This window comes from Rhinoraja longicauda, chromosome 27 (genome assembly GCF_053455715.1).
Source record: "Rhinoraja longicauda isolate Sanriku21f chromosome 27, sRhiLon1.1, whole genome shotgun sequence".
Lineage (NCBI taxonomy): Eukaryota > Metazoa > Chordata > Chondrichthyes > Rajiformes > Arhynchobatidae > Rhinoraja > Rhinoraja longicauda.
The window spans coordinates 18,748,085-18,774,138 of NC_135979.1; the positions used below are offsets into that span (position 1 = coordinate 18,748,085).

The 26,054-nt window shown below is 41.4% G+C and overlaps 1 protein-coding gene and 1 long non-coding RNA gene across 2 annotated transcripts in view; both read left to right on the forward strand.

The window, feature by feature from the left end:
- Positions 1 to 11,339, forward strand: part of sf3a3 (splicing factor 3a, subunit 3) — a 32,755-nt gene extending 21,416 nt beyond the window's left edge. The window contains exons 15-17 of the mRNA XM_078423166.1: positions 862 to 952; positions 7,149 to 7,204; positions 10,847 to 11,339. Coding sequence (XP_078279292.1) covers positions 862 to 952; positions 7,149 to 7,204; positions 10,847 to 10,924 — 225 coding nt within the window. The 3' untranslated portion in view covers positions 10,925 to 11,339. The remainder of the gene's footprint in view (positions 1 to 861; positions 953 to 7,148; positions 7,205 to 10,846) is intronic.
- LOC144606793 (uncharacterized) overlaps positions 1 to 26,054 on the forward strand; it is a 538,285-nt gene that overhangs the window by 409,878 nt on the left and 102,353 nt on the right. The gene's annotated exons all lie outside the window — the stretch shown is intronic.

Here is a 26,054-nt window from a genome sequence, read left to right on the forward strand (position 1 = left end):
ATTTTCTTCTGCTACATCTTGTTAACTCGTATAGAGAGTCATCTTCAATGTTTTGTGATCGATGACTGACTTGCATACAAATGACTTCTTTCCCAAGGGTTTTTGAGATTGGTAAATTAATTACCCAGAGGTTGAAATTAATGTAATATATTATTCTGAAGGTATATGAGGTGGGCTATTTCTATGTCCTGTGACTCCAGTCCCAAATTTACACTGGTTACACTGACTAAAAAGTTTGAAAACAGGAAACCTTTCTCTTTAGGGATGACATGTGTTTTACTGCTGGGACTTTGATCCTATTGAAAGCCAGTGACATTTAGCTCAGTGTTGATGACAATCAGAGTCGAAGTAAGCTGGCTCTATCTGTTTTAAGTACATTCCATCGGAGACCGTTCACTGTGTTCAAGATGTAAACATGCCCAGAAAAGCCTATTACTGCAGTTCGCCTTGTTTTTTCAGTGACCCAACCAGGTCATTAACTGCATGTTCTGTCCAAGTAAAGTTGTGTTATCACAAACTATCTTTGGTGCAAGGTCATGACTGTCTGGTGGGCGTTTTTGAGTTACTGACACATATAAGGCACGATAGAAAATATTCAGAGGGAAATGAAGGCATAAAGTATGCAAGTCTGATCAATCGACAGTGATTGAACGTATTGCCCATTTTTTAGAACTTAATTGAAAACTAAGTCACAGAAACAAATATTCAGAAAAGAACCAGTCCCTGATGGTCATAGAGCGAGGGGGAGACGTAGCTTCATACAGGCCCTTCGGTCCGACTTCCCATGCCGACCAACATGCCCCATATTCATGTGTTTATTTCTGTTATTCACATGCCTATGTATTTTTTCACCATTTTTAGGAGTGGCGTCATGCTCATGGCATGAGGTGTCTCGGAATCCCCAACACGGCACATTTTGCCAATGTTACCCAAATTGAGGATGCAGTATCTTGTAAGTGCTCCTTTGCTTTACTTGTGTCAAAATTGAATAAAATTACATTGTGCATCCTCCTAAGTCAAAACATTTGCAAAAACTATTATTGTTAATTACAATCTCCCCCTTTTGATTGTCTACATTTGTCCACAGTTGCCTCTTTCATGCAGTGGTACTAATCTTTTGACTTTAATTACAAACTTGCTGCTTAAAACTTATTGAATCTGTTAGTACTTCTATTGCCATTGACACTTGTCAATTTAAAAGTTCTCTTTATTTCATGCAGAGTCAATTTCTGTACTGTTAACAATTACTGGGAATTATTTCATAATTGTGACTTATTGTGGCCTTTGGCAAAGTGAAAGGATTATTACCTGTAGCAGTGCGACTAAGTGCTTTGTGATCACTTTCAAATGCTGGTAAAAGGCAGTGGGTCCATGCAATTGGTTTAGTAGTTTAAAGCACATTATAAAAATGTTATAGATTTACTAAAATCGAGAGGGTAATTAGGGAGAAGATAGGATCACTCAAAGATAAAGGAGGAAATTTTGAATGCCGTCAGAGGATCTAGGCAAGGTACTAAAGGTGCACTTGCATCTGCATGAATGAAGGAGAAGAACATAAATGATAGTGACATCAGTTCAGGGTATACTAATATGTTATGGCACTGTGAAATCAAGACGGAGGTGGTAGGTAGCTTGAAAGGTATTAAGGTAGATAAATCTTCCAGGGCTTGATGGGATCTATACCAGGATGTTGAGAGAGGCAAGAGTAAAGAGGTAAGGCAAGGTCTTGGGGGATTGGGGAGTGGCCAATGTTATTAAAAAGAGAAGCAGACATAATCCATGATATTATAGGCTGGTAAACCTCATGTCAGTGGTGGGGAGGCTATAGAGAGGATACTTTGGGATAAGGTTTACTCGCATTTGGAAGAGAAAGGGATAATTAGAGACTGTCAGCATGGCTTTGAATGCAATAGGTCACGTCTTACTAACAACTGAAATTTCTGAGAAATTGATGAAAGTAATCAATGAGGGCAGGGTATGACGTTGTTTTCATGGATTTTAGTAAAGCATTTGATAAAGTCTCTCATGGTAGCCTGACTAGAAGATTAAGATGTACAGAATCCATGGTGACTTGGTTTTGATTTGGAACTGGCTTACCCATAGAAGACACAGGCTAGTGTTGGCAGGGTGTAATTCTGGCCGGAGGTGAGTGGTATTCCACAGGGATCTACTGGGACCTCTGTTGTTTGTGATGTATATAAATGACTTGGAGATAAATGCCATGGGTTGGTTTGTAAGTTAGCAGACGACACCAAAATTAGTATGTTACAGACAGTGAGGAAGGCTGTCAAAGAATACAGGTGGATTTAGATCAACGACAGATATGAAAGGAGAAATTATGGAGTTTAATCCGAGCAAGTGTGAGGTGCTGCACTTGGGAGGTTGAATGTAAGGGGTAAGTATATAGCTAATGGTAAGACTCTTAACAGCATTGATGTTCAGAGGGATTTTGGGGTCAAATCCCATAGCTCCCAGAAAGTGGTAACATTTGTATATGGAGTAAAGGAAGCATATACCTTCATTATTTGAGGAAGGGAATAAAGCATGTTGCAACTTTATAAAAGCTTTGTTTAGTCCTTTTGGAGGATTGTGTGCAGTTTTGGTCACCCCCTTATAAGAAGGATTTGAGGTGTTGGAGGAAATGCAGAAGGGGTTTACAGGACCGCTCCCAGGATTTGAGGGTATTAGCTATATAGAGAAATTAGACAATCTTGGATTGTTTGCTTTGGAGGTTGAGGGGATAGAAGTATCTAAAATCCTGACAGGTATAGATAGGGTTGACTGTCAAAACCTCTTTCCCAATGGTGGAAATGTCAAACCATAGAGGGCATGGCTTTAAGGTGAAAGGGAAAAAGTTTAAAGGAGATATGTGCGGTAAACTTTATCACTAAGAGAGTGGAGGGTGCCTGGAGCACACTGTCAGAGGTTGTGGTGTAAGCAGATACCATAGTGGCATTTAAGAGGATTTTAGATCGGCGCATAGATATGTAGGGCTATGGATCAAATGCAGTCAGAGGAGATTAACTTGGTATCGTGTTCGGGATGAACATTGTGGGCCATAAGGCCTGTTCCTTTCCAGGACTTTAGTCAGAGGGTGGTGAATCTGTGGAATTATTTGTCTCAGAAGGCTGTGGAGGCAAAATCAGTGGATATATTTAAGGCAGAGATAGATCGATTCTTGATTAGTATGGATATCAGAGGTTATGGGGGGAAGGCAGGAGAATGGGGTTAGGAGGATGAGATTGATCAGCCATGATTGAATGGCGGAGTAGACTTGATGGGCCGAATGGCCTAATTCTGCTCTATCACTTATGATGCCAAGTTACACTAATTTCCTCTGCCCACACCTAATTCAAATCCCTACATTCCCTGCATATCCACGTGTATATCCACGTGCACATCTAAAGGAAGCTTAAATTAACATATTTACTTCCATCACTACACCTGGCATCACCCACCATTCTCTGTGTAAACGAAACCTGCCTCACACATCTTAAAAAAGCACATCTTTCTCGGACCTTAAAGTTACGCCCACTAGTCTTTTACATTTCCACCCTTGGAAAAAGTTTCTGTTGTCTACCCCAGCGATGCCTCATAATTTTATATACATCTGGCAGGTTTCCCGTCAACCTTCGTAGCTTCAGAGAAAACAATCCATGTTTGCCCAATCTCTCCTAATACACTCTAAACCAGACAGCATTCTGGTAAACCACTTCTGCACCCTCTCCAAAGCCTTCACATTCTTCCTGTAATGGGCTGACCAGAACTATGCAAACTATTCCATTTGTGGCCTACTCAAAGTTTTATAAAGCTGCAACACAACTTTCTGACTCTTATATTCAATACCCTGATCGATGAAGGCAAGCAATATCACATGCCTTCTTTGCCACTCTATCTACTGGTGTTGCTACTTTCAGGGAATTGGACTTGGACACCAAGATCCCCCTGTAAATCAATGCAGCAGTACAACTATCTTTCCATATTTGCCAAAGAATTTAGTCACATTTTCAGCTAAATTTATTTCATTTGGTATGGATCATTTACTTCTTGATGTCCAAATGTTTAATGTTGCAAGGTAAATGGCGTATTTTCATTGGCAGACAAGTATTCTTTGTATCTCCTAGTTAACGTCCAAATCCAACAAATTGTAAATTGCAACAGCAGCAGTCTGGAATGTGTTTTTCTAAATTGCCCAAGTGGAACACCTTCTTACTGTAAACTGTTTTCATGCACTGCCGTATAGTCATAAGACTTTCCTCCTCAATGCACTTTTTAAGGTGTTAATTTCACTAGGGCTCTGAGATCCCTAGATAGCTCAATGTTGTGCAGTGAGCAGATTAAACTAACAAAGCTCAGCATCTGTAGCCTCTGAATAAACTAAAAATTGGAGTTGAGATATTTGGCTGAATTGTGGGCAGCAGTTCTGAACGGAATCCAATCACTCAGCACTTACTGCACTCGTGACACTAAGGGCTGCTTTCCTATTCTGCAGTAGTTCAGAACAGGTGAAAGGTACAAAAATGTGTTTTCCATAGGGATTCTACGTTTGTCTCTCGGGAAGCAGAGGAAAGTTTTCTTAATTATTTTGTTTTAATATTTACAAGTTTTATTTTTAATTAACTAAATTAAACATTTTATTCCAATTTTACTACTTCTTAATATCAATGATATTTAAAAACTTAAAAGACCTGTACTCCTGGCCTGGGTAGTGGGGTGGTATCTGCTGATTAAGATATTGGGCAGTGAGGCAGTTTGAACAGTCCCCACTGTGACTGCCTGCTGTTGCATTCTATGCATTTACTGCAGCTCCAACTTTAGGATGACTAGGTGATTGTTAACTTAAGAGCATTGAGTGTTTTTTTCTTTGAAGGTTTTATTCCATATTTTTCTACAATTTGTGTCTAGAGTAACAATGAATGACTGGCTTAGCTAGTACCTTACTTCGCTAGACCATTACACTGTTATTTCAATAAACAAAATCCTTAACCACTCTTAAGGTACGTGAAGAGGAAAAAAATAGTCAAGGCAAATGTGGGTCCCTTGAAGACAGAAGCAGAGGAATTTATTATGGGGAACAAAGAAATGGCAGACGAGTTAAACCGTTACTTTGGATCTGTCTTCACTGAGGAAGATACACACAATCTCCCAAATGTTCTAGGGGCCGGAGAACCTAGGGTGATGGAGGAACTGAAGGAAATCCACATTAGGCAGGAAATGGTTTTGGGTAGTCTGATGGGACTGAAGGCTGATAAATCCCCAGGACCTGATGATCTGCATCCCAGGGTACTTAAGGAGGTGGCTCTAGAAATAGTGGAAGCATTGGAGATCATTTTTCAATGTTCTATAGATTCAGAATCAGTTCCTGTGGATTGGAGGATAGCAAATGTTATCCCACTTTTTAAGAAAGGAGGGAGAGAGAAAACGGGTAATTATAGACCAGTTAGTCTGACATCAGTGGTGGGGAAGATGCTGGAGTCAATTATAAAAGACAAAATTGCTGAGCATTTGGATAGCGGTAACAGGATCATTCCGAGTCAGCATGGATTTACGAAGGGGAAATCATGCTTGACAAATCTACTGGAATTTTTTGAGGATGTAACTAGGAAAATTGACAGGGGAGAGTCGGTGGATGTGGTGTACCTCGACTTTCAGAAAGCCTTTGACAAGGTCCCACATAGGAGATTAGTGGGCAAAATTAGGGCACATGGTATTGGGGGTAGGGTACTGACATGGATAGAAAATTGGTTGACAGACAGAAAGCAAAGAGTGGGGATAAATGGGTCCCTTTCGGAATGGCAGGCAGTGACCAGTGGGGTACCGCAAGGTTCGGTGCTGGGACCCCAGCTATTTACGATATACATTAATGACTTAGACGAAGGGATTAAAAGTACCATTAGCAAATTTGCAGATGATACTAAGCTGGGGGGTAGTGTGAATTGTGAGGAAGATGCAATAAGGCTGCAGGGTGACTTGGACAGGTTGTGTGAGTGGGCGGATACATGGCAGATGCAGTTTAATGTAGATAAGTGTGAGGTTATTCACTTTGGAAGTAAGAATAGAAAGGCAGATTATTATCTGAATGGTGTCAAGTTAGGAGGAGGGGGAGTTCAACGAGATCTGGGTGTCCTAGTGCATCAGTCAATGAAAGGAAGCATGCAGATACAGCAGGCAGTGAAGAAAGCCAATGGAATGTTGGCCTTCGTAATCAGAGGAGTTGAGTATAGGAGCAAAGAGGTCTATTGCTCCTGGTGAGACTGCACCTGGAGTACTGTGTGCAGTTTTGGTCTCCAAATTTGAGGAAGGATATTCTTGCTATGGAGGGCGTGCAGCGTAGGTTCATTAGGTTAATTCCCGGAATGGCGGGACTGTCGTATGTTGAAAGGCTGGAGCGATTGGGCTTGTATACACTGGAATTTAGAAGGATGAGGGGGGATCTTATTGAAACATATAAGATAATTAGGGGATTGGACACATTAGAGGCAGGAAACATGTTCCCAATGTTGGGGGAGTCCAGAACAAGGGGCCACAGTTTAAGAATAAGGGGTAGGCCATTTAGAACGGAGATGAGGAAGAACTTTTTCAGTCAGAGAGTGGTGAAGGTGTGGAATTCTCTGCCTCAGAAGGCAGTGGAGGCCAGTTCGTTGGATGCTTTCAAGAGAGAGCTGGATAGAGCTCTTAAGGATAGCGGAGTGAGGGGGTATGGGGAGAAGGCAGGAACAGGGTACTGATTGAGAGTGATCAGCCATGATCGCATTGAATGGCGGTGCTGGCTCGAAGGGCTGAATGGCCTACTCCTGCACCTATTGTCTATTGTCTATTGCTCCTGGTGTCTACTTTTTAAGCTAAGAGTTAAATGCTTCCACACTAGATCTAGAAAATGCACAACAGATGGTGTGACCTTGAAAGCTGGTAAGAGAAGCCATGGGAAGACTCGATATTCCTGTCAATTTTAGCAGAAGTCATGCTTCATCTTTACTTGCTTACAAGAATGAAGTAATCTGTCCAGTCTGTCCTTTTCTTAATCTTAAACAAGCCTTGGGTTTGGTAAAACAGGTCGGCATTTTGTGTGATTTGTCTAGTCGGGAGAACTTGTACTTTAGATGAATTTAGACAATAATATTAACAACTTTCTTTTTTTTCCCAATTAGTGTGGGCAAAGCTCAAGCATTCAAAGGCAGCAGAGAGATGGCAGCCAGACACAGAGGTAATTGCTGTAAATGAGCTACTTGAACTGTGAATGAACCCTTACCATTTGGTTGAAACCTGCTATTGAATTAGTTGAATATGGTCCAAGGTGGAGCAGTGCAGACATGTAACAAAGAGAACCCAAAACAGAAAATACCGGAACTCTGAAGTCAGTTGACGTACAAACAATGAAAGGATAATCAAAAATTACAACAGTGTCTTGATCAGCTGGGCAAGTGAGCTGAGGAATGGCGAATGGAGTTTAATACAGATAAGTGTGAGGTGTTGCATCTTGGGAAGTCAAACCAGGGTAGGACCTTATCATTGATTGATAGAGCCCGAGGGAGTGGTGTAGAGCAGGAATACACGTGCAGAGTTCCCTGAGACTGGTGTCACGGGTGGATGGGGTGGTCAAGAAGCCTTTCGGTACATTGGCCTTCATCAGCCAAGGTATTAAGTCTAGAAGTTGGGATGTTATATTAAAGTTGCACATGGCGTGGGTGAGGCTGCATTTGAAGTATTGCGTTCAATTTTGGTCACCCTGCTACATTAAGATGGAAAGAATGCAGAGAAGAATTACGAGGATGTTGCCAGGACTTAATGGCCTGAGCTATGGAGAGATGGCAGGCTGAGACTTTATCCCTTGGAGCATAGGAGGCTGTATAAAATCACGAGGGGAATACAATGGGGTAAATTCACAGTCATTTACCCAGTGTAGGGGAATCAAGAGCCAGAGGACATGGGTTTAAGGCGTGAGGGGAAAGATACAATAGGAACCTGATGGCAACTTTTTCACACAGGGTCTATTGAACGAGCTGCCAAAGGAGGTAATTGAGGCAGGTATTATAACAACACTTAAAAGATGTGGGCAAGTACATGGATAGGAAATATTTTGGGGGTTTTGGCCATAGACAGGCAGATGGGACTAGCATGGGTTGGCATGGACAAGTTGGGCTGAAGGGTGTGCTGTGTGGCTCTATGACTAAGATTATGAGTTAGTTATTTTAATCAGCAAATTTTTCTGTAGAATTTACCGGTGTCAGAGTGAAAGGAGAACAATGAAAGAAAAATAATGCTACCTGTTATTGTAGTGAAACCAATAACGTTTTTATTACCACTGTACAGGAGGCCTATTATCGTTCCAGTCTGGGTTGGGTCTTTCCAAGCGCAATCTGGCTGGCCGCTCTCCCCCACCTTGCCAGTATTTTCCTTTCATGTAATTGCCAGTCCCTTGTTGAACAATAGGGTTGTTTGTGCCTGCAATTACTGCATTGCAGTCCTGATCCTAACCACTGTATCCATAATATGTTTCATGTGCCACTTTAATCTGTTTTCTCTGTTCCCTGTGGAAGAGTCAAAACTCAGTTTCTTATCCACATATTCTGTCTAGGATAATTTAAAATTCCTCATGATTTTAAATTTCAAATCCCTTACAACATTCTCTCTTCTCTCATGCTTGGAATCTTTCTGGTAAATATACTCTACACCCTTGAAGGCCTTCGTGTCTGTCTTAAAATGTGAGGCACAGAATTGGATCAGTACTCCACCTGTGACAACTCTTTTATGAAGGGTTTTAATTACTTCCATGCTGTTGCCACCCTCTTTAGATAAAATGAGCCTAGTCCTGTTTGCTTTATATTTGCTATCTTACTCTGCCTTTGAAAAATGAAATATGGTACTTGGCAACTTTCTGATTAAATTTCATCTACTATGGCTTCCAGTTCCACCAACTTCTTGAGGTCTATTACTATTCACCCACAGTATACGATGCTTGCAATCCCAGATTTAAAGGGCAGTAAACGGGATTAAGCATTCTAAAATGGAAAGGAAAGAACAGGAGCAGGCCCTGAGGCCCACACTATCTGTGCTGAATTAAGCAACCCCCATTTGTATGCAAGTGATCCGCATCCTCCATGTCCTGGATATTCATGAGCCTATCGACACGTCTCGAACACCACTATCATGTCTGATTCTGCACCTCCCCTTTAACTTCCCTTATCAGCATGTTCCAAGTGCCTACTACTCTGTATTTTTCTAAAGAAAGGTTGCCCTGCCACCTCCTTTAAACACACTCCTTCTCAAATTGGAGCTGTGCCCCCAGGGATTGACATTGCCAACATGAGAAAATGACTGATTTATATACCCAATCTATGCCTCTCAGAATTTTATAAACTTATATCAGGTCTTCCCCCACCTCCCTACACTCCAGAGAAAACCCAGTTTACACATGTAACTTTGGGATTTTTTTGTTATTGTTTTCTTTTTCTACCCAAACTAAATGCCATGTATTGTTTTAAGCTAACTTGCTAATTTACTAGAAAATATGTTCCATTGTGGCTTCATTCATTTTTGCCAACTCTACACAACAGACTATCTTGTATCCATTGGGCATTCCTGCAATCATTTTCAGTTGGTATTGGTTTATTATTGTCACGTGTACAAAGACACAGTGAAAAACGTTGTTTTCTTGTTCTCCAGGGAAATTATGCCATACCATTACTACTTTCCTTAGGTTATTAGGAAATGAGATTGTAACACACTCTGCATGTTGTGCCAGCTCATTCACTGGTGTCTTCTTTAAGCATTGTGCTGTTTTAACAATCCTTTGTCAGTGTTATCAATTTGGAGATTAAAACAGTTTTCATACTTGCATTAATATGGTACTTTTAATTACCTCGATGCTTAGTCTGACTATGTTTTTTGAAGTGAAGTTCCTAATGTTTTGTCTGTAAACACATCAGCTAATTATTGCACAGCTGTGAATATCAATGAAATGATTGACCAGTTAAAACTGTTTGCATTATGGAAACTATTAACAGAAGACAAGAGGAAACTGAAATTAAAAAAATACTGTTGGAAATTCTCAGCAGGACAGGCAACATTTGTGGAACCAGCACTGGCATTTCAGGTTGATGATCTTTCATCAGACCCGATCAGCTGTTTACCATGTTGTTAGAATATTAAATGCTGGCTGGGAGACAAGAGGAACTACTTTTTCAGGGCAGTACTGGCATAGAAATATTTAATCTGGCCTGAAATGGGAGATGGGCCCTTAATGTCTCATATAAAAGACGTCTCTGAGGGCACTTCCACAGTATTGCATTGGTCCCACGTTTCTCATGACCTGAAGACCAATGTAAATCTGTTTAACTTGGGTGTGAATATTCCCAAGTTAAGCTGGCCCTTTGAGTTTGTAGAAATAACACCAACTTATTTATATGATGCATTTAATGTACTAAAACCCTCCCGTTACTAAACACCTTGTGCCAGATAGTGAAATCACGTTTTGTTTGGTCTGTTTCTGATTTTCTTTCATCCTCAAAATCTTACCGCAGATGATCATTGAAGGGGTGTGGGTTATATCGTTGTATGTTTATTCCTGTCTAAAAATAGTTTATTGCCGAAACTATAATGCTCCTCAACTTACGATGGGGTTTTGTTCCGAGAAACCCATCGGAAACTGAAAATATCGTAAGTCGAAATGAATTTAATAAACCTGATCGCGTGGGCGGAAGCGAGCTGCGGCTTGCTAGGGGTCTCTGCCGTTTGCACCATCATAAGGTCGAAGTATCGTAAGTCGAAGCATCGTAAGCCGGGGAGATCTGTAGTACATTTTCTGAAAGCATTGTTTTAATTAGCAAATTAATATTTTGCACTTCAGGAAGAATATGAAGATTCAAGTGGAAATGTAGTTAACAAGAAGACCTACGAAGATTTAAAAAGACAAGGCTTACTCTAAACCAACGAACTACTCTAAACTGCTTCATCCAGATGTCTCTTTCATGCTCGGTGATATCCATATGTTAAAAGTGCTTGCTTAGTTCATTTCTTTCTCCTGTTCATATTAGCTTAAGAACAGATCTAGTATTCCCCAAAGTCTGTAGCTTAATTCAAAGGAATTTGATGAGAACCAGATCCAAGGCAAAAGAAAATTAGTTTTGTTTCTCATTTAGTAAATGTTAGTATTCTAAATCTCAGTATAATGATTTACAGCATTCTGCTTTCTATCTTCATAAAACAACCATAACAGGTGAGCAGAGGGATTAGAACCATTTTGTGTCCTTTTTTGTTAGTGGGCGTGAAACCTTTATAGATGGATCTCAAGTTTTGTCAAAGCAGAATGTAATTTATAATAAACAATGCTCTATCATTTAAACAAATAGTTTGAGTCTTTATTTTAGTTTTTTTTCTCCCCAGAAGCTGGCATCCTTTTACAGTTTAATAAAGCAAATTGTGAATATTTTTTTTGTTTTGCCTTTCTGTTGTGTTAAATGTTTTTATCTGTGTTGTACTATTAATTTTGTGCTTTCTTCCTATTTTTGTTACACTTATCTACATTCTAATTCCATCACAGCTACCTGAAAGCCCTCCCAGCTCCACCGTGTCAACTTGATGCAGAGATTCCTCCCTGCCTTTCCCCTCTACCACCCTGTTAATTTGAGGAGAAAGTCATTCATGAATGCAAAACCGTGCTCCAGATTGAGTAGAGTGCCTCTTTCCTCTTGTGCCATTTGACAAGGAAATCATATGGTTAGCAATAAATTGTGTCCTATGGAAAAGACATGGAGTGAACAGGAATTAAGATTCCAAGGAAGATAATGTGAAAATGAGTGAGACTAGCCGAATCGGGAATTTGCTGATAAAATAATAGGAAGTTTATTGTGTATACTGCTGTTACACAAACATTTAATAACTTTCAGCAAGGAAGAAACGTACCATAAATTGTGAATCAGAGTTCATGGGGAGAAGGCAGGAGAATGGGGTAGACTTGATGAGCCGAATGGCCGAATTCTACTCCTGTCACTTCTGATCTTATGAAATTTCTGGCCTCTTTGTATTGCTCTGCCTTTAACCTCATGATGTCAACATGCACCAATACTGCTGAAACTAGCTGTCAAGGCTCACCAACACCAACGCTGAAAGGAATTAAAGTTACCACAGAAAATTAGAGTTTGTGCTCAACATCATGATGCTGAACTATGCCACCCATCCCCGGCATTTTGGTGTGCAGACAGCAGTTTTTTTAAACAAGAGATTCCACTTTAAGAGACAAACTGATCTTATCAAATACATAATTTCTATTTGCTTTGTTTGAAGCTGGAGTATTTCCTATCTTTGCTCTTTCAGGCTGTATTTCATTTACAAATGTGGTAGTTAGTTCTGAAGCACCCATTTTGGATTGTCTAAACTGCAAAAGCTTGCAATTCCAAGGCACTTTGCTTCAATGTGGAAGGTATATGATGAGATCAATTATTTTATGGCTCTTGAGATATATTTATGACAAGAGTTTGCTGATTTTATTTCCTGAAGAAGGGTCTCGACCCGAAACGTCACCCATTCCTTCTCTCATGAGATGCTGCCTGTCCTGCTGAGTTACTCCAGCACTTTGTGAATAAATACCTTCGATTTGTACCAGCATCTGCAGTTATTTTCTTACACTATCCTAAACTGGTGAAGTGCAGTCATATGATCAATTATTCTGGGGTTTACTTTTTCCATTTTATTGCATTCTATTAAAGATGTCACTGAGACACCATTGACAAAAAAAAAAATTGGGTCCTGGAAATTGCGCTGAAGTAATTGAGTTGTAGAGTCTACAGTCCACAATAAGCCTCTGGGAGGTTTGTTTAATTATATAAGCATGCATCTCTGCACTTGCTAACCAAAAAAGGAAAGGTTTCGATCAACGGCCTCCTGTGCTGTGCCTTCTGGCGTGGCAGCTGTGGAGGGCCATTCAATTACTATTTTAATACCTCCCACGAGTAATGTCACTGGAAACATCAACACATCTGGTGCTACTAAGGAAACGACAATTGCAGTGTCCCTTTCCTCACCCCCAACTCCTTTGAGAACTCTGAATAAACTTGTGCACCAAGGAGAACATTTAAACATAGCATTCTTGTTTGATGCTTTGAACTCTGGCAATATCGGTTGTGTTACATTCTCAAACAGCATTATGCCATGATCAATAACCACACAATGGTCGCTGCTGTGTGCTGGGGCAGCAGGGCGAAGGCCTCGGACGTCAATAGGATTATCAAACTTATCAGAAAGTCTGGCTCCATACTGGGGGCGGAGTTGGATTCATGGGAGGTAGTCTTGGAGGGGAGGATGCTCCTCAAACTGCGGAGCATGTTGGACAATACAGCTCACCCCCTCCATGACACACTGGTCAACCTGAGGAGTACCTTCAGCAACAGACTGCTTCCCACCAAGATGCTGAACAGAATGCCACAGGAGATCCTTGTACCCTGTGGCTATCAAACTACAACTCCTTCCCCTTCTGTTGTGGGGTAGACTGACTCCCCTCCCCAATCTTCGCACATCCCCGATCCTTTCCACTCGTCACTTTAATTTCATGTATTTTGTGTTTTATGACTTGGCAGATCAATTTCCCTCCTCGGATAAATAAAGTTCTATTGTATTGTATGTATTTATGATACTTTGTGAGTATTTAATTCACTCAAGTAATCCTTGTGTCTCCATTTTCCTTTTGGACTGATGGAAGAATCGATGTTTAGATCAAGACCCAACAGATATCTCAAAGATAGACACAAAATGCTGGAGTAACTCAGTGGGACAGGCAGCATCTCTGGAGAGAAGGATTGGGTGACGTTTCGGGTCGAGACCCTTCTTCAGATATCTCCACTATCTCTAGAAGTGCAAAGTTCAGTGACCTCTACAATTTGAGTGGACATTTTGCCCAAACTAGGGGAATCGAAAACCAGAGGACATAGGTTTAAGGTGAGGAGGGAAAGATCTTATAGGAACCCGAGGGGTAACTTTTTTTACACTAAGGGTGGTGGGTGTATGGAACGAGCTGCCAGAGGAGGTGGTTGAGTTTAAATGTTGGTTTAATCTATGATTTAAAAAGTCGATTAAAAACACACTATGTTGTAATTATAGATTAACAACAAATACTCTGTGTCATGGTGACATTTTAACAAGTGTCTTTGAAATCTACATATGTTCCACCAAGCTCCTTGACTGCTCCTTGCCTCTGGGTCTTTGAATATTTCAAAGCTGTCACTGATGTTTATAAGGTAAGTGCATAGAACGCTATGGGTGGAGGGAGGTAAATATGTGAGCTACAGATGAGTTATGATCTAATAAAATGACCAAGCATGCTTACAGCACTGAATGATTCCCACCTGTTACTTTTGTTCTCTAATGTCATTAGAATGGATGTTAAAATGCTTGCTCTTCTGGTCCTGCTGCAAGCAGTGTGCCGGGCAGACCAGGGAGCAAATTTGGAACATTGAAACAAGTTGGCTGCAAATATCATGAGAGTTACGCGACAATTGTCCTTACTTTGATCAGCTATAATATGTGCTCACTTTTGAAATGATTAACCACAGCGTGTTTACTTTAGTGTGCCGCTTCACAGGAGAGTTAATCCATTCTAAACATTAACTCTGAAATAACTTCTGTGTTTGAAACGAATAAAGTACGACTGGTCAATGTATTTATATTAGTTTTGCTTTTTAAATTCATGTTTTCATTTGAAAAAAAAAAATTTAAATAGAAAATCAAACTGCATCCATGCACCTCAGCACTTAAGTCAAATAAATTTGCAGGATTTGTAGTAGATTTTTGGTAATATTCCTGTAGGATGTCTGCTCTAGTTCCCAGTTAAGCCAGGTGATAGACCAATAACTTAAGATGGATGAAAGCATGAGTCATTTCACACCGGTCTCACGTGGCTAGTTGCTTTGATGTCAATGCTCTAGTCACATGTCATTATGTTTTTGATTAGTCTTCTGACCTTAATTGCTACCGTCAGTATATTCAGATATAACAACACACACTCCTGCCTAACATTACTGCTTAAATACATATATCTGTCTTCAATCAAGTGTTTATTTTTACTTTAAAATATTGTTGCTAGAAATTAAAAGATCGTGGGAAATGATTCAGACATAAGTATTGTTTTCAAGGTGAAATAAGACAGAGAATGTCGTAACTATTCTAGAAGAAGAATAACAAAGTAAATATTTCATGAGTACCTGATATTAGACCTACATGGTTGCTCCAAGTATGACAATGATGTAAACCTGGATTAATGAAAGTGTTTGTTGTGGAATCACTAGCTTTTGCTACTGTTAGATTACAGTAGTTTTGCAGGTACAATGAGAAAAACATTCAATCAATCATGTGATGTCGACACAGGTTACAGGCACCCAGGCTGTGGGGAAGGGAAAATCGATGGAGCTGTTGTCTCTGATTCTGTTCCTATGATTAATTGACACGTCTCATTTTGTCAGGATATTATTAGAGGTTGATTTATCACTGCAAATAAAATCAAGCACTCATCCAAAACCTGGAATATTAAACATACCTTTGAACAAACTTGGAAAAACAATTTAAATATGTATAAATACACATATTTAAATATAAATACACATATTTAAGTGATAAATTATTCTCCTTTGCTTTCTCCAGACTTGCATACATTGCAGGTGCTTTAGAACAGATAATAGAAACTTAGAAAATAGGTGCAGGAGGGGGCCATTCAGCCCTTCGGGCCAGCACCGCCATTCATTGTGATCATGGCTGATCATCCACAATCAGTAATAGTGCTAGTATTTGGGTGATCGCTAGTCAGCGTGGACTCAGTCGGCCGAAGGGTCTGTTTCCAAGCTGTATCTCTGAAGTATAAAATCTAAAGTTTAACTGGCATCTATAATTGCTGCACATTCTGCTTCCTTACATTTACAGCTCAGACTATGTATTGGTCTAATGTATGCAATGTATTGGTCTAATGACCAACTTTAACATTATAAATGAAGAGCAGATATAACTCGCTGAATTTTAATGAGATTTGTTTGAACAAATTGCATGCTAATTTTCACTAAAGGCTTAAACTAAATTATCATTGGTATACAGTATTTACCTTTTGCATTTTCCCATTACCATCATTTTCCAGCACATTTTCTTATCTTATCTGTGTTTTAATTTTAATGCTTTCTTTTTCCCTTTGCAGTCTCAAGGGGGGGGGGGGGATTTGACACATTCAGGCCACCCTGGGATGTTGTCGGCTCTTTGGATTGGACTTCAGTTACGCCTTTGAAAGGTTAATGTTTGTTTTTGCAATAGATGTTTGTAAAGCTAAGATTGATTTTGGTTTGATCTATTGCATCTTTATGAAAATTCCCCAGTAGGGCTTTGAGGAGATGGAAATTCCCCCTTGGGATTGCAACACCAGAGATAATTGAGGGTGATCTTTCTCTAGAGACTAGAATCCAGAGCAACAGCACAGTGGTGCAGCGGTAGAGTTGCTGCCTTACAGCGCCAGTCCTGGGTTCGATCTTGATTGTGGATGCTGTCTGTACGGAGATTGTACGTTCTCCCTGTAACCACATAGGTTTTCTCCAGGTTCTCTGGTTCCTCCCACACTCCAAAGATGTACAGGTTTATAAATTAATTGGCTTCCATAAATTTGCCCTAGTGTGCAGGATAGTGCTAGTACTGATCGCTAGTCAGCGTGGACTCAGTGGGCCGAATGGTCTGTTTCCAAGCTGTATCTCTAAAGTATAAAATCTAAAGTTTAACTGGCATCTATAATTGCCCCACATTCTGCTTCCTTACATTTATAGCTCAGACTATGGGATGACAGCTCTGGAAAATTACTATCTGTCTCGCCAAGGTAAGAGTTTAGTGAGGAAACTTTCCATTCATTGTGAGCGGTGTAAAGATATCTCTGGATGCTGATTTCATGGTCTTCTCCGGAGAGCTATTATCTTAATTTGACTGTTCAGCCTACAGAGAGAAAGCAAATATAAAAGATTAATGCCCTGAGCTGAGCCTGGCTGTGTGTGTCTCTTTTCTCAACCACTTCGAAAGGGACATTGGAAAGTCTGGTAGATTTTGTTGTGACTAGACTGAGTCACTCAGAGACACTGAAGTTGTAGACGTGAAGGACCTTGTTCATCAGGAGAAGTAGACATTCCCTTGGAGACCCTGTAAGTGAGGCTCCCAAACTCTAAATGCACCAAACTTATCTATTCTTCATGTCAAATATAACAGGAGGTAATTCAATACAATTTTGATAGGTATAATGACATAGTATACTTTGATATTCCTGACCATGGCTCCTCTGAATTCCACCTTTATAATGGGAGTACGCTGTAAATGACGAGACATCTCTGTGTGTTCAAACATTTTGCTGGGGTAAAGTAATTCACTTGGCTTAAACTGTGGACAGAGGACCCAGACACATGGAATTAGTGTTGTGAGGGCTGACGCTGAGCACACAAGTATCCCAATTGTGATAGTCAAAGCAAACCTGTTATGGCCATATCTGATTAACCAAGTGACAACATAAGTCTGGTCTATAACATAGGAGACAGAAGAAACTGCAGGTGTTGTAATCATAAGTAAAAAAATAAAGCGCTGGAGGAGTCAAACAAAGTCTGAAGAAGGGTCTCGACCCGAAACGTCACCCATTCCTTCTCTCCTGAGATGCTGCCTGACCTGCTGAGTTACTCCAGCATTTTGTGAATAAGTGCTGGAGGAACTCAGCAGGTCAGGAAGTATCTCTGGCCTGCTGTATTTCTCCAGAAACCGGTCAGAGACCATTTCTGACCCAAAACATCACCTGGCGTTTTCTCTCCACAGATGCTGCCTGTCCTGCTGAGCTATGATATGATCGGATACGATAGAACTTTATTTATCCCAGGAGGAAAATTGGTCTGCCAACAGTCATAAAACACAACAAGATACATGAAACATGAATTTAAAGTGACGAGTGGAAAGTCCAGGATTGGGGATGTGCAAAGATTGGGGAGACGGGGAGGGGGTGGGGGGATTAGGGGAGTCAGTCTACCCCACGACAGAAGGAGGAGGAGTTGTACAGTTTGATAGCCACAGGAAAAAAGGATTTCCTGTGGCGTTCTGTGCTGCATCTTGTGGCACCAGTCTGTTGCTGAAGGTGTTCCTCAGGTCGACCAGTGTGTCAAGAGAGTGAGCTGAATTGTCCAAGATGCTCTGCAATGAGTTCAACTCCACTCCCAGGATGGAGCCAGCCTTCCTGAAGAGCTTGTTGATTCTGGTGGCGGCTGCGGCCTTCACCCTGCTACCCCAGCACACGACAGCGAAGAAGATGGCACTGGCCACCAGCGAGCAGCCAGTACAAGTACTCCGACACTTTGCTTTTTTACTTTTGTCTAGAAGTTCATCTAATCTATATCGAAATGGTGTGAAATAATGTAAATTGAAGATGTTTGATGTAGGCCAAACAGCATACCCATTGTCTTCACTTTGGCTGTTGCATGTGAGAACGTCTCATACAAACCTGAATTGGGAGCAAAGAGGTGACCTTGTGTAGAGTTACTAAAATAATAAGTGGCAGAGATAGGGTAGTTAGTCACAACTACACTTCATCTTTTCCCAAGGATAGTAGGGAAGGCCCAAAACTCAAGAGCATAGCTTTGAGGTGAGAGGGAATAGATTTAAAAGGTATCTGAGGGGCAACATTTTCGCACAAAAGGTGGAGGATATATGGAAAGAGATGCCAGATGAGGTGGAATGTCTGGTGCAATTACAATATTAAAAAATACGTTTAGGCCGGTACTTGGATAGGAAAGGTTTAAAGAGATGTGGACCAAATACAGGCAAATGCGATTAACGTAAATAAAATCTTGGTCAACATGAACAAGGTGGGCTGAAGGACTGTTTCTGTGCTGTATAAGCCTGTGTTAAAAGAATAGGAATAAAAGAAAGAATAGGAATAGGAATTATTTCAGGTCGTGTACTGGTCCCACCATATCAAGAGAAGCCAGGGATGGAGCTGAAGAAGGGTCTCGACCCATTCCTTCTCTCCAGAGATTCTGCCTGAAATGCTGAGTTACTCCAGCATTTTGTGTAATACCTCCGATGGATATTAAATGTTGATTTTGTCGAGTGTCGGTTATATCTTGTGCATGAATGGAAAGGAAAACAGCAAAAGCACTGTCACATATTTATGGATATCTATAAGGAAAGGAACGGTAACATATTGGCAGATGATGCAATATTTAACATGGATCTTAAACAAAATGGGTAGTAAACTTGATGAAATGGGTGCAGGAGGCAATGCTAATGCCGTCAAGGGTGTAGCAGAGAAAGAGTTGGGGAATGATTGGAACAAAGAGTGTTCAATATAACTCACAAATGGAAAGGCATAGTTGGGGCCCATGGCTATACCTTTGACTTGAAGAAAGTGAAATGAGTCAAAAGAGAAGTGGTTAAGGGTGAGGACAAGACCATCAGGTGGAGGAGATGATGCGTGTGCTATGTGTGTTGGAAGGAACTGCAGATTCTGGTTTACACTGAAGATAGACCCAAAATGGTGGAGTAATTTGACGGGAAAGGCAGGAGAGAAAGAATCGCATTTCAGGTTGAGACCCTTCTTCAGACCATGAGTCATGAAAGAGGGAAACGAGATATGGAAGAGTACAAAGAAGGTGTGAAAAGAACAGATCAAAGCAGACGATGATGAAGAAAATGTACAATGGTTCATTGTTGGATGATAGGAAGGTGACAATGAGGCATATAAACAATGAAATGAATCAGGAGGACAGTGAAACTAGGAGGAGAACTAGGGTAGGGGAGAGAGGGAGAGTCAGGGTTACTTGAAGTTCGAGAAATCAATATTCCTACCACTGGGTTGTAAGCTGCCCAAATGAAATCTGAGGTGCTGTTCCTTCAATGTGCATGTGGCCTCACTCTGACAGTGGAAGAGGCCCAGGTCAGGTAAGGTCAGTGTGGGAATGGGAGGGGAGTTTCCATCTTCTATCAGCTGCACCACTGTGCTGCCTGAAATGTATGCATTTCAATTTAAGAATGTAAAATGGGATGCCTATAGTATTTTTTTTATGTCCTTGTTTTATTAATTTGGTGACAAGATTGCAAATCAAGTTTCCAGAATTCCCTCTTTGGTTCCATGGTGATCATCAGTGACAGCCTCCAGTTGTGATCTTCCATAAATGGAAATATTTTTAATGTAGCTACCCTATCGAAAGCTTTCATGGCTGCAACGAATCGTTCGATCAGCTGAGAAGGTTGTTGGCTGCAACCTTCCCCCCCCATTAACGAACTGTACACTGCAAGGGCCAGGAAGCGAGCGGGCAAGATCATCTCTGACCCCTCTCACCCTGGCCACAAACTCTTTGAAGCACTTCCCTCTGGAAGGCGACTCCAGACTGTCAAAGCAGCCACAGCCAGACATAAAAACAGCTTTTTTCCACGATTAGTAGTTCTACTCAATAACCAAAATCTGTAGTCTCTTTTTTGCTCTGGTTTGTTTTCACCCACATGTTTAGACCGCAATGTTGTATCCTTATTGTTTTGATGTGGTAATGCTTTATTCTAAATTGTTAACTGTATGTTTGTGTTGTCATTTGTGAGCGGAGCACCAAGGCACATTCCTTGTATATGTACATACTTGGCCAATAAACTTATTCATTCATTCATTCATTCATTCATTCATTCATTCATTCATTCATTCATTATTTAAGAAGTCATGAGCATGGTTCATCATTATGCTTCAGAGAGAGGCATTGGACCCTTCACATGTGGCTCAGAAAAATAACTCTTCCCTTTGTGATTTTCCAGGTCCTCTTCTATCCTTCAGAATTCCCTATATTTATCCAACGGGCATTCAAGAGGCTTCTGAGGGGTATGATCTCACTGGGAGGAAGGGCTCGAACGTTGCAATCAATGTTTCTGGGCAAGGACAAGTCGAGGCTCCTGGAGGTTGTCGAGGGCCACGGAGAAGCGAATGTGTGTGGACCTCAGCGAGGGTATGATCATACAGGTTGTAGCAGTCTACTTGACTGAACAGCCCCTTCAGAGTATGATGAGGCAATTACTACCGTGGGTGAAGTCAAAGAGCCCATCGCCAGTATTTCACAACCCATAAACACTTGAAGTAACAACCAAGGTTTATAGTTAATGAGTGAAATTAATTAAATTAGGGCGTCACGGTAGCGCAGCGGTAGAGTTGCTGCTTTACAGCGAATGCAGCGCCGGAGACTCAGGTTCGATCCTGACTACGGGTGCTGCACTGTAAGGAGTTTGTACGTTCTCCCCGTGACCTGCGTGGGTTTTCTCCGAGATCTTCGGTTTCCTCCCACACTCCAAAGACGTACAGGTATGTAGGTTAATTGGCTGGGTAAATGTAAAAAAATTGTCCCTAGTGGGTGTAGGATAGTTAATGTATGGGGATCACTGGGCGGCACGGACTTGGAGGGCCGAAAAGGCCTGTTTCCGGCTGTATATATATGATATGATATGATATGATAATGAGTGCAGCTACGTTTTAATTGTGGCTGGATAGCCGCACGGGTCCTGGAGGTGTGACGGCTACTGGATCCCCAGTCAATCTGCAACAGGAACAAACACAAATAGCAAAGGCCTATGAAGCGAGCTTTAATAAATTCTCATTGTCATCGCAGAATTAAATGCGCTGGATAACAGGTTCATGGACTGGAAACCACTCAAGAAATCACTTCCTGCTACATCGATCTTGCAGCATGATTGAGAGCTGGTGGAGAGGGAGAGAGGATTCCTAGCATTTCACCAACAAGAGCCCATGTTGAACTCTGCACTTACTTCTTCGCTGCATTGTTGCGGCTTCTCCCCTCCTGCCCCAGAGCTGCTGATGCTTGCGAGGATATGTCCCCAAACCTGACAACACCTGATAGAGCGAAAGACATGGGGAACAAGTGTATGGAACCCAGGATGTTGAGGGATATTGAGGATTGGATAAAGAGAAGAAAAAAAGAAGCATCTTGGTCTGGTTTACCCGGAATAATGGATAATTAATTGTCTGCGTAAGAGACTGCAGATGCTGGAGTCTTGAGGAAAAAATCAAACTGCTGGCAGAACTCACCAAGTCAGGCAGCATCTGTGGAAGAAAATGGAGAGCTGGTGTTTCAACGTTTCAGAGATTGAAGGTCCCAAACCAAATCATCATTCACTCATTTATCTCCACAGATTCTGACTGGCCTGTAACGTCCCACCAACACATTTTTTTTTGGATTATTTTATTTTATATTTGTTTGAGGTATTGTAACATTCAATATGTCTGTAAAATCGCAGTAAGTGAGAATCTCATTGGTTTGGTTCCAATATAAATAACAATTAAACACTCCTGATATGACAGGTGTAGATAACTATTGGTGGGAGAGGCTTGTCACGAGTGTATAAATTGTAGGGTAGTGCTTACAAAGGAAATTGGGAAGGTTAAGAGGGGTTACCAGGAATCACTGGTTGACAGGATGAAGATAAATCTAAAGACATTCTATGAGCATTTTAAATGTCAGGGAATAACCAGGAACAACGTTGTGCCATTCAGGGCAACATGAGCAACCTGCATGTGAGTCTGAAGTTGTAGGTGAAATCCTTATAAATAGTTTCCACCATATTTACAAAGGCAATAAGTGTTGTAGCTGGAGAATTCACTGAAAGGGTAAGTATAAGGTTAATCCAGGTGTCCTTAAATAAAGAGGAAGTACTTAAAGCCTTGGTCGGCTTAAAGGTGGATAATACCCAAATGGGATTTATCCCATGTTACTGTGGAGCGAAGAGAAGGAAGGAGACTACTGGGGCTGTGACTGAGATATTTTAATCTTCGCTGGACACGTGAGTTACCAGATGACTGGAGGACAGCAAGTCATGACTAGAGGTAGGCACCTACTGCCCAATAAACCTCTATTTGTTTGTGATTCTATTAGCTGTGAGCCATTTCAATGGCAGAACTTTGAATGAGATCTGAAGAAGGGTTCTGACCTGAAATACCTTCTACTTCTGTCCACATATGCTGCCTGGCCCACTGGGTTCCTCAAGCAGTGTGTTTGTAGAACCTATGATGTTCTCATGCTCCTGCTAAAGCTTACTGAGGTACAGGAGAAGGTGTAAAAAGATTTCCTGTAGTGTTGCCTGAACTGGTGACCTCATATATTAGGAAAGTTTGAACTGAGTCACTTTTCTGCAGTAAAGACAGAAATGATTCTGTAGAAATATGAAAGAGCCTGATGATATAAAGGCAGAAAAGAGGTTTCCGTTTGCAGCGGTAAGCAGAACAAGAACTAATTTATAAGTCGAACATTGATAAAACCAACGGGGATTTCAGGGGAAGTGGCTTTATCCAGCAGTTATTAGATTGTGGATTATAATACTATAGGGAAAAGTTGAACTGAATAGCATAACGGATTTGAGGGAAATTAATTGTAATGTGAGCATTAGGTTAAGACGGGCCTGGGTTGACTGTTATGGAGCATAAACTGGATTGGATCAGATGGGCAAAATAGCCTGGTGCATTGCTGTGAAATAGTATTCCGATTTGTTATGTATGGTAAGAGACAACTAGCTTCAATTATGGAAGGACAAGCTCTATTTGACATGTATTAAAAGTTTAGCGGAGTTGTTCCTGATGGATTAATATTGACCACAGGACCATACTCCACAATTTAAGTACCATCAGTAAAAAATACTGCTGAAAGATGTCATCTCCTAATGCCTTTAGAAATGCCATTGAAAATGCGTGCAATAAAATGTTGTTTGTATTTACATTCAGAAGCTCGTGAGAGGCTGTACACTGGGGTTTCTACTGTGGCCTTCAGGCGATTCCAGCTCCCCTCTGTACAGTGCCTTTGGTGTACCGTGTCTTCCAAAGGAACTAACTTGTTTTATTTCTATGGTACACACTGCTGGGATTAAAACTATACCTGTAAATGATGTGTGCTCTCCGTTTCAGTGTGTGATGTACCGAAGCTCATGGGACAGAGGGAAAGAATATCCACAATAGTTGTGCAATAAAACGGTAACATTCTCTGTTAAGTAAACAGTTTGCACAATTCAAGATATTATTTGAAGGGTCTCGACCCGACACGTCACCCATTCCTTCTCTCCAGAGATGCAGCCTGTCCTGCTGAGTTACTCCAGCATTTTGTGTCTATCTTCAAACTATTATTTCTTCACTGTGAGTACCCTCCCTCCTTGCAATCCAGTGAAAATACAAACATGAGCATTTCTATATTAAGGTTGGGAAATGTTTACTTTAGTTGAGTCAATTGTCACATGTGCAATGGGAATGAGATTTAGAACGCATGTGGCATTTGAGATTGTTTTTTTTGTCCAGTCACTAAAGGCTGGATCAGATGGGTTTACTTTAGTTCAGTTTAGAAATATAGCATGGAAACAGGGCCCTTTGGCCCATTGCATCCCTGAGTGGTATCTCAGCTGCACGGAGGCAGAGAGGAATGCTCTTCAGTGGGTAGTCCATGGAGCTCAGAGGACTATCGGAACACAGCTACCAGCCTTGGAGGGCATCTACAACACACGATGCCTCAGAAAAGCCACCAGCATCCACAAAGACTCTTCACACCCCTGCAACAGTCTGTTCGAACTCCTTCCATCAGGCAGACGATACAAGGCCTTCTACGCCCGCACCTCCAGACTCAGGAACAGCTTCATCCCCAGGGCCATAGCTGCTATGAACCAGTCCTGCTGAGCCGGATGGTCACATCGCACAGTGATCCGGCACAGATCTACTTGCACTTTATTCTGTTTTAAAACTGTTCTAATTTGTTTCATTGGGTTGTTTAAATTAATACTGACTAGCTAATTAATTTATTGCATCGTATGGGAGGCGCATTCCCAATCTCGTTGTACCCCTGTACAATGACAATAAAGATATATTGTATTGTATTGTATTGAGTCCACGCCGACTGGTGATTCCCATAGACCAGCGATATCCTACACACTAGGGACAATTTACAATCTTTACCAAATCCATTTAACCTACAAACCTGTACGTCTTTGGAGAGTGGGAGGAGACCTGAGCACCCAGGGAAAACTGACGCAGTTACAAGGAGAACGTACAAACTCTGTACAGACAGCACTCATGGTCAGGATCGAACCTAGGTCTCTGGTGCTGTAGGGCAGCAACTCTACCGCTGCGCCACAGATTGTGTGTCTGAAAGACTCATTCATTGTTTGTGGTCACATTGTGACAAGACGATGTCCAATAATGATCTCCAGACTGAGTCAACGGACTGGGCCTCCAGCCAGTGGCCGATACTTCATACCCTCCCCCATCTCATGATTGAGAAACTTCACCAAGGGATGTCCCTGCCATTGACCTCAGAGAAATGGTTAATCGATAAGATATTGGAAAATTAACCTTGCAGATTGCTTTACCCACATTTAAGGTGCACCAATTTCCCCCACATTTTGAGATCAATACACTCCACTGCCTTCCTTCCCTGACCACACGTCCAACATTCCCTCCTTCCTACACCTCACATCCAGTCTGAGTCCCACACAGAGCTGGAGACCCTGACTGCAGGTCTCATTCAGTCAGAGGCCCTTCGCCTGAGGCATCTAGATGTGACGAGAGATAAACGATGGGGTGCATGTCTCTGAAATGGGAGTTGAGTTACTGTGACCTGGCCTGGGAGTTCCAGCTCCCAGCAGCTTGGCAAGGAACACAATCTGCCACTGCTGGGAGACTGGGAGTTTTGCTGATCACCCAGGGGACTCCACCATGTAATCGACCTTCTGACCAGATGTGTATTCTTGAAGGCTTCACACTCAAAGTCATGCAGTGTCATTAAAGTTACACTCTCCACAGAACTTGCTGCTCCAACAAATCATCCCCGAATTTGGGCGAATTTGGGTGGCGCAGCAGTAGAGTTGCTGCCTTACAGTGGCAGAGATCTGGGTTCGATCCTGTCTTCAGGTGCTGTCTGTACGGAGTTTATACATTCTCCACGTGACCTCATGGTTTTTTTCCTGAGATCTTCAGTTTCCTTCCTCACTTCAAAGACGTACAGGTTTGTAGGTTAATCGGCTTGGTGAAATTGTAAAAATTGGCCTTAGTGTGT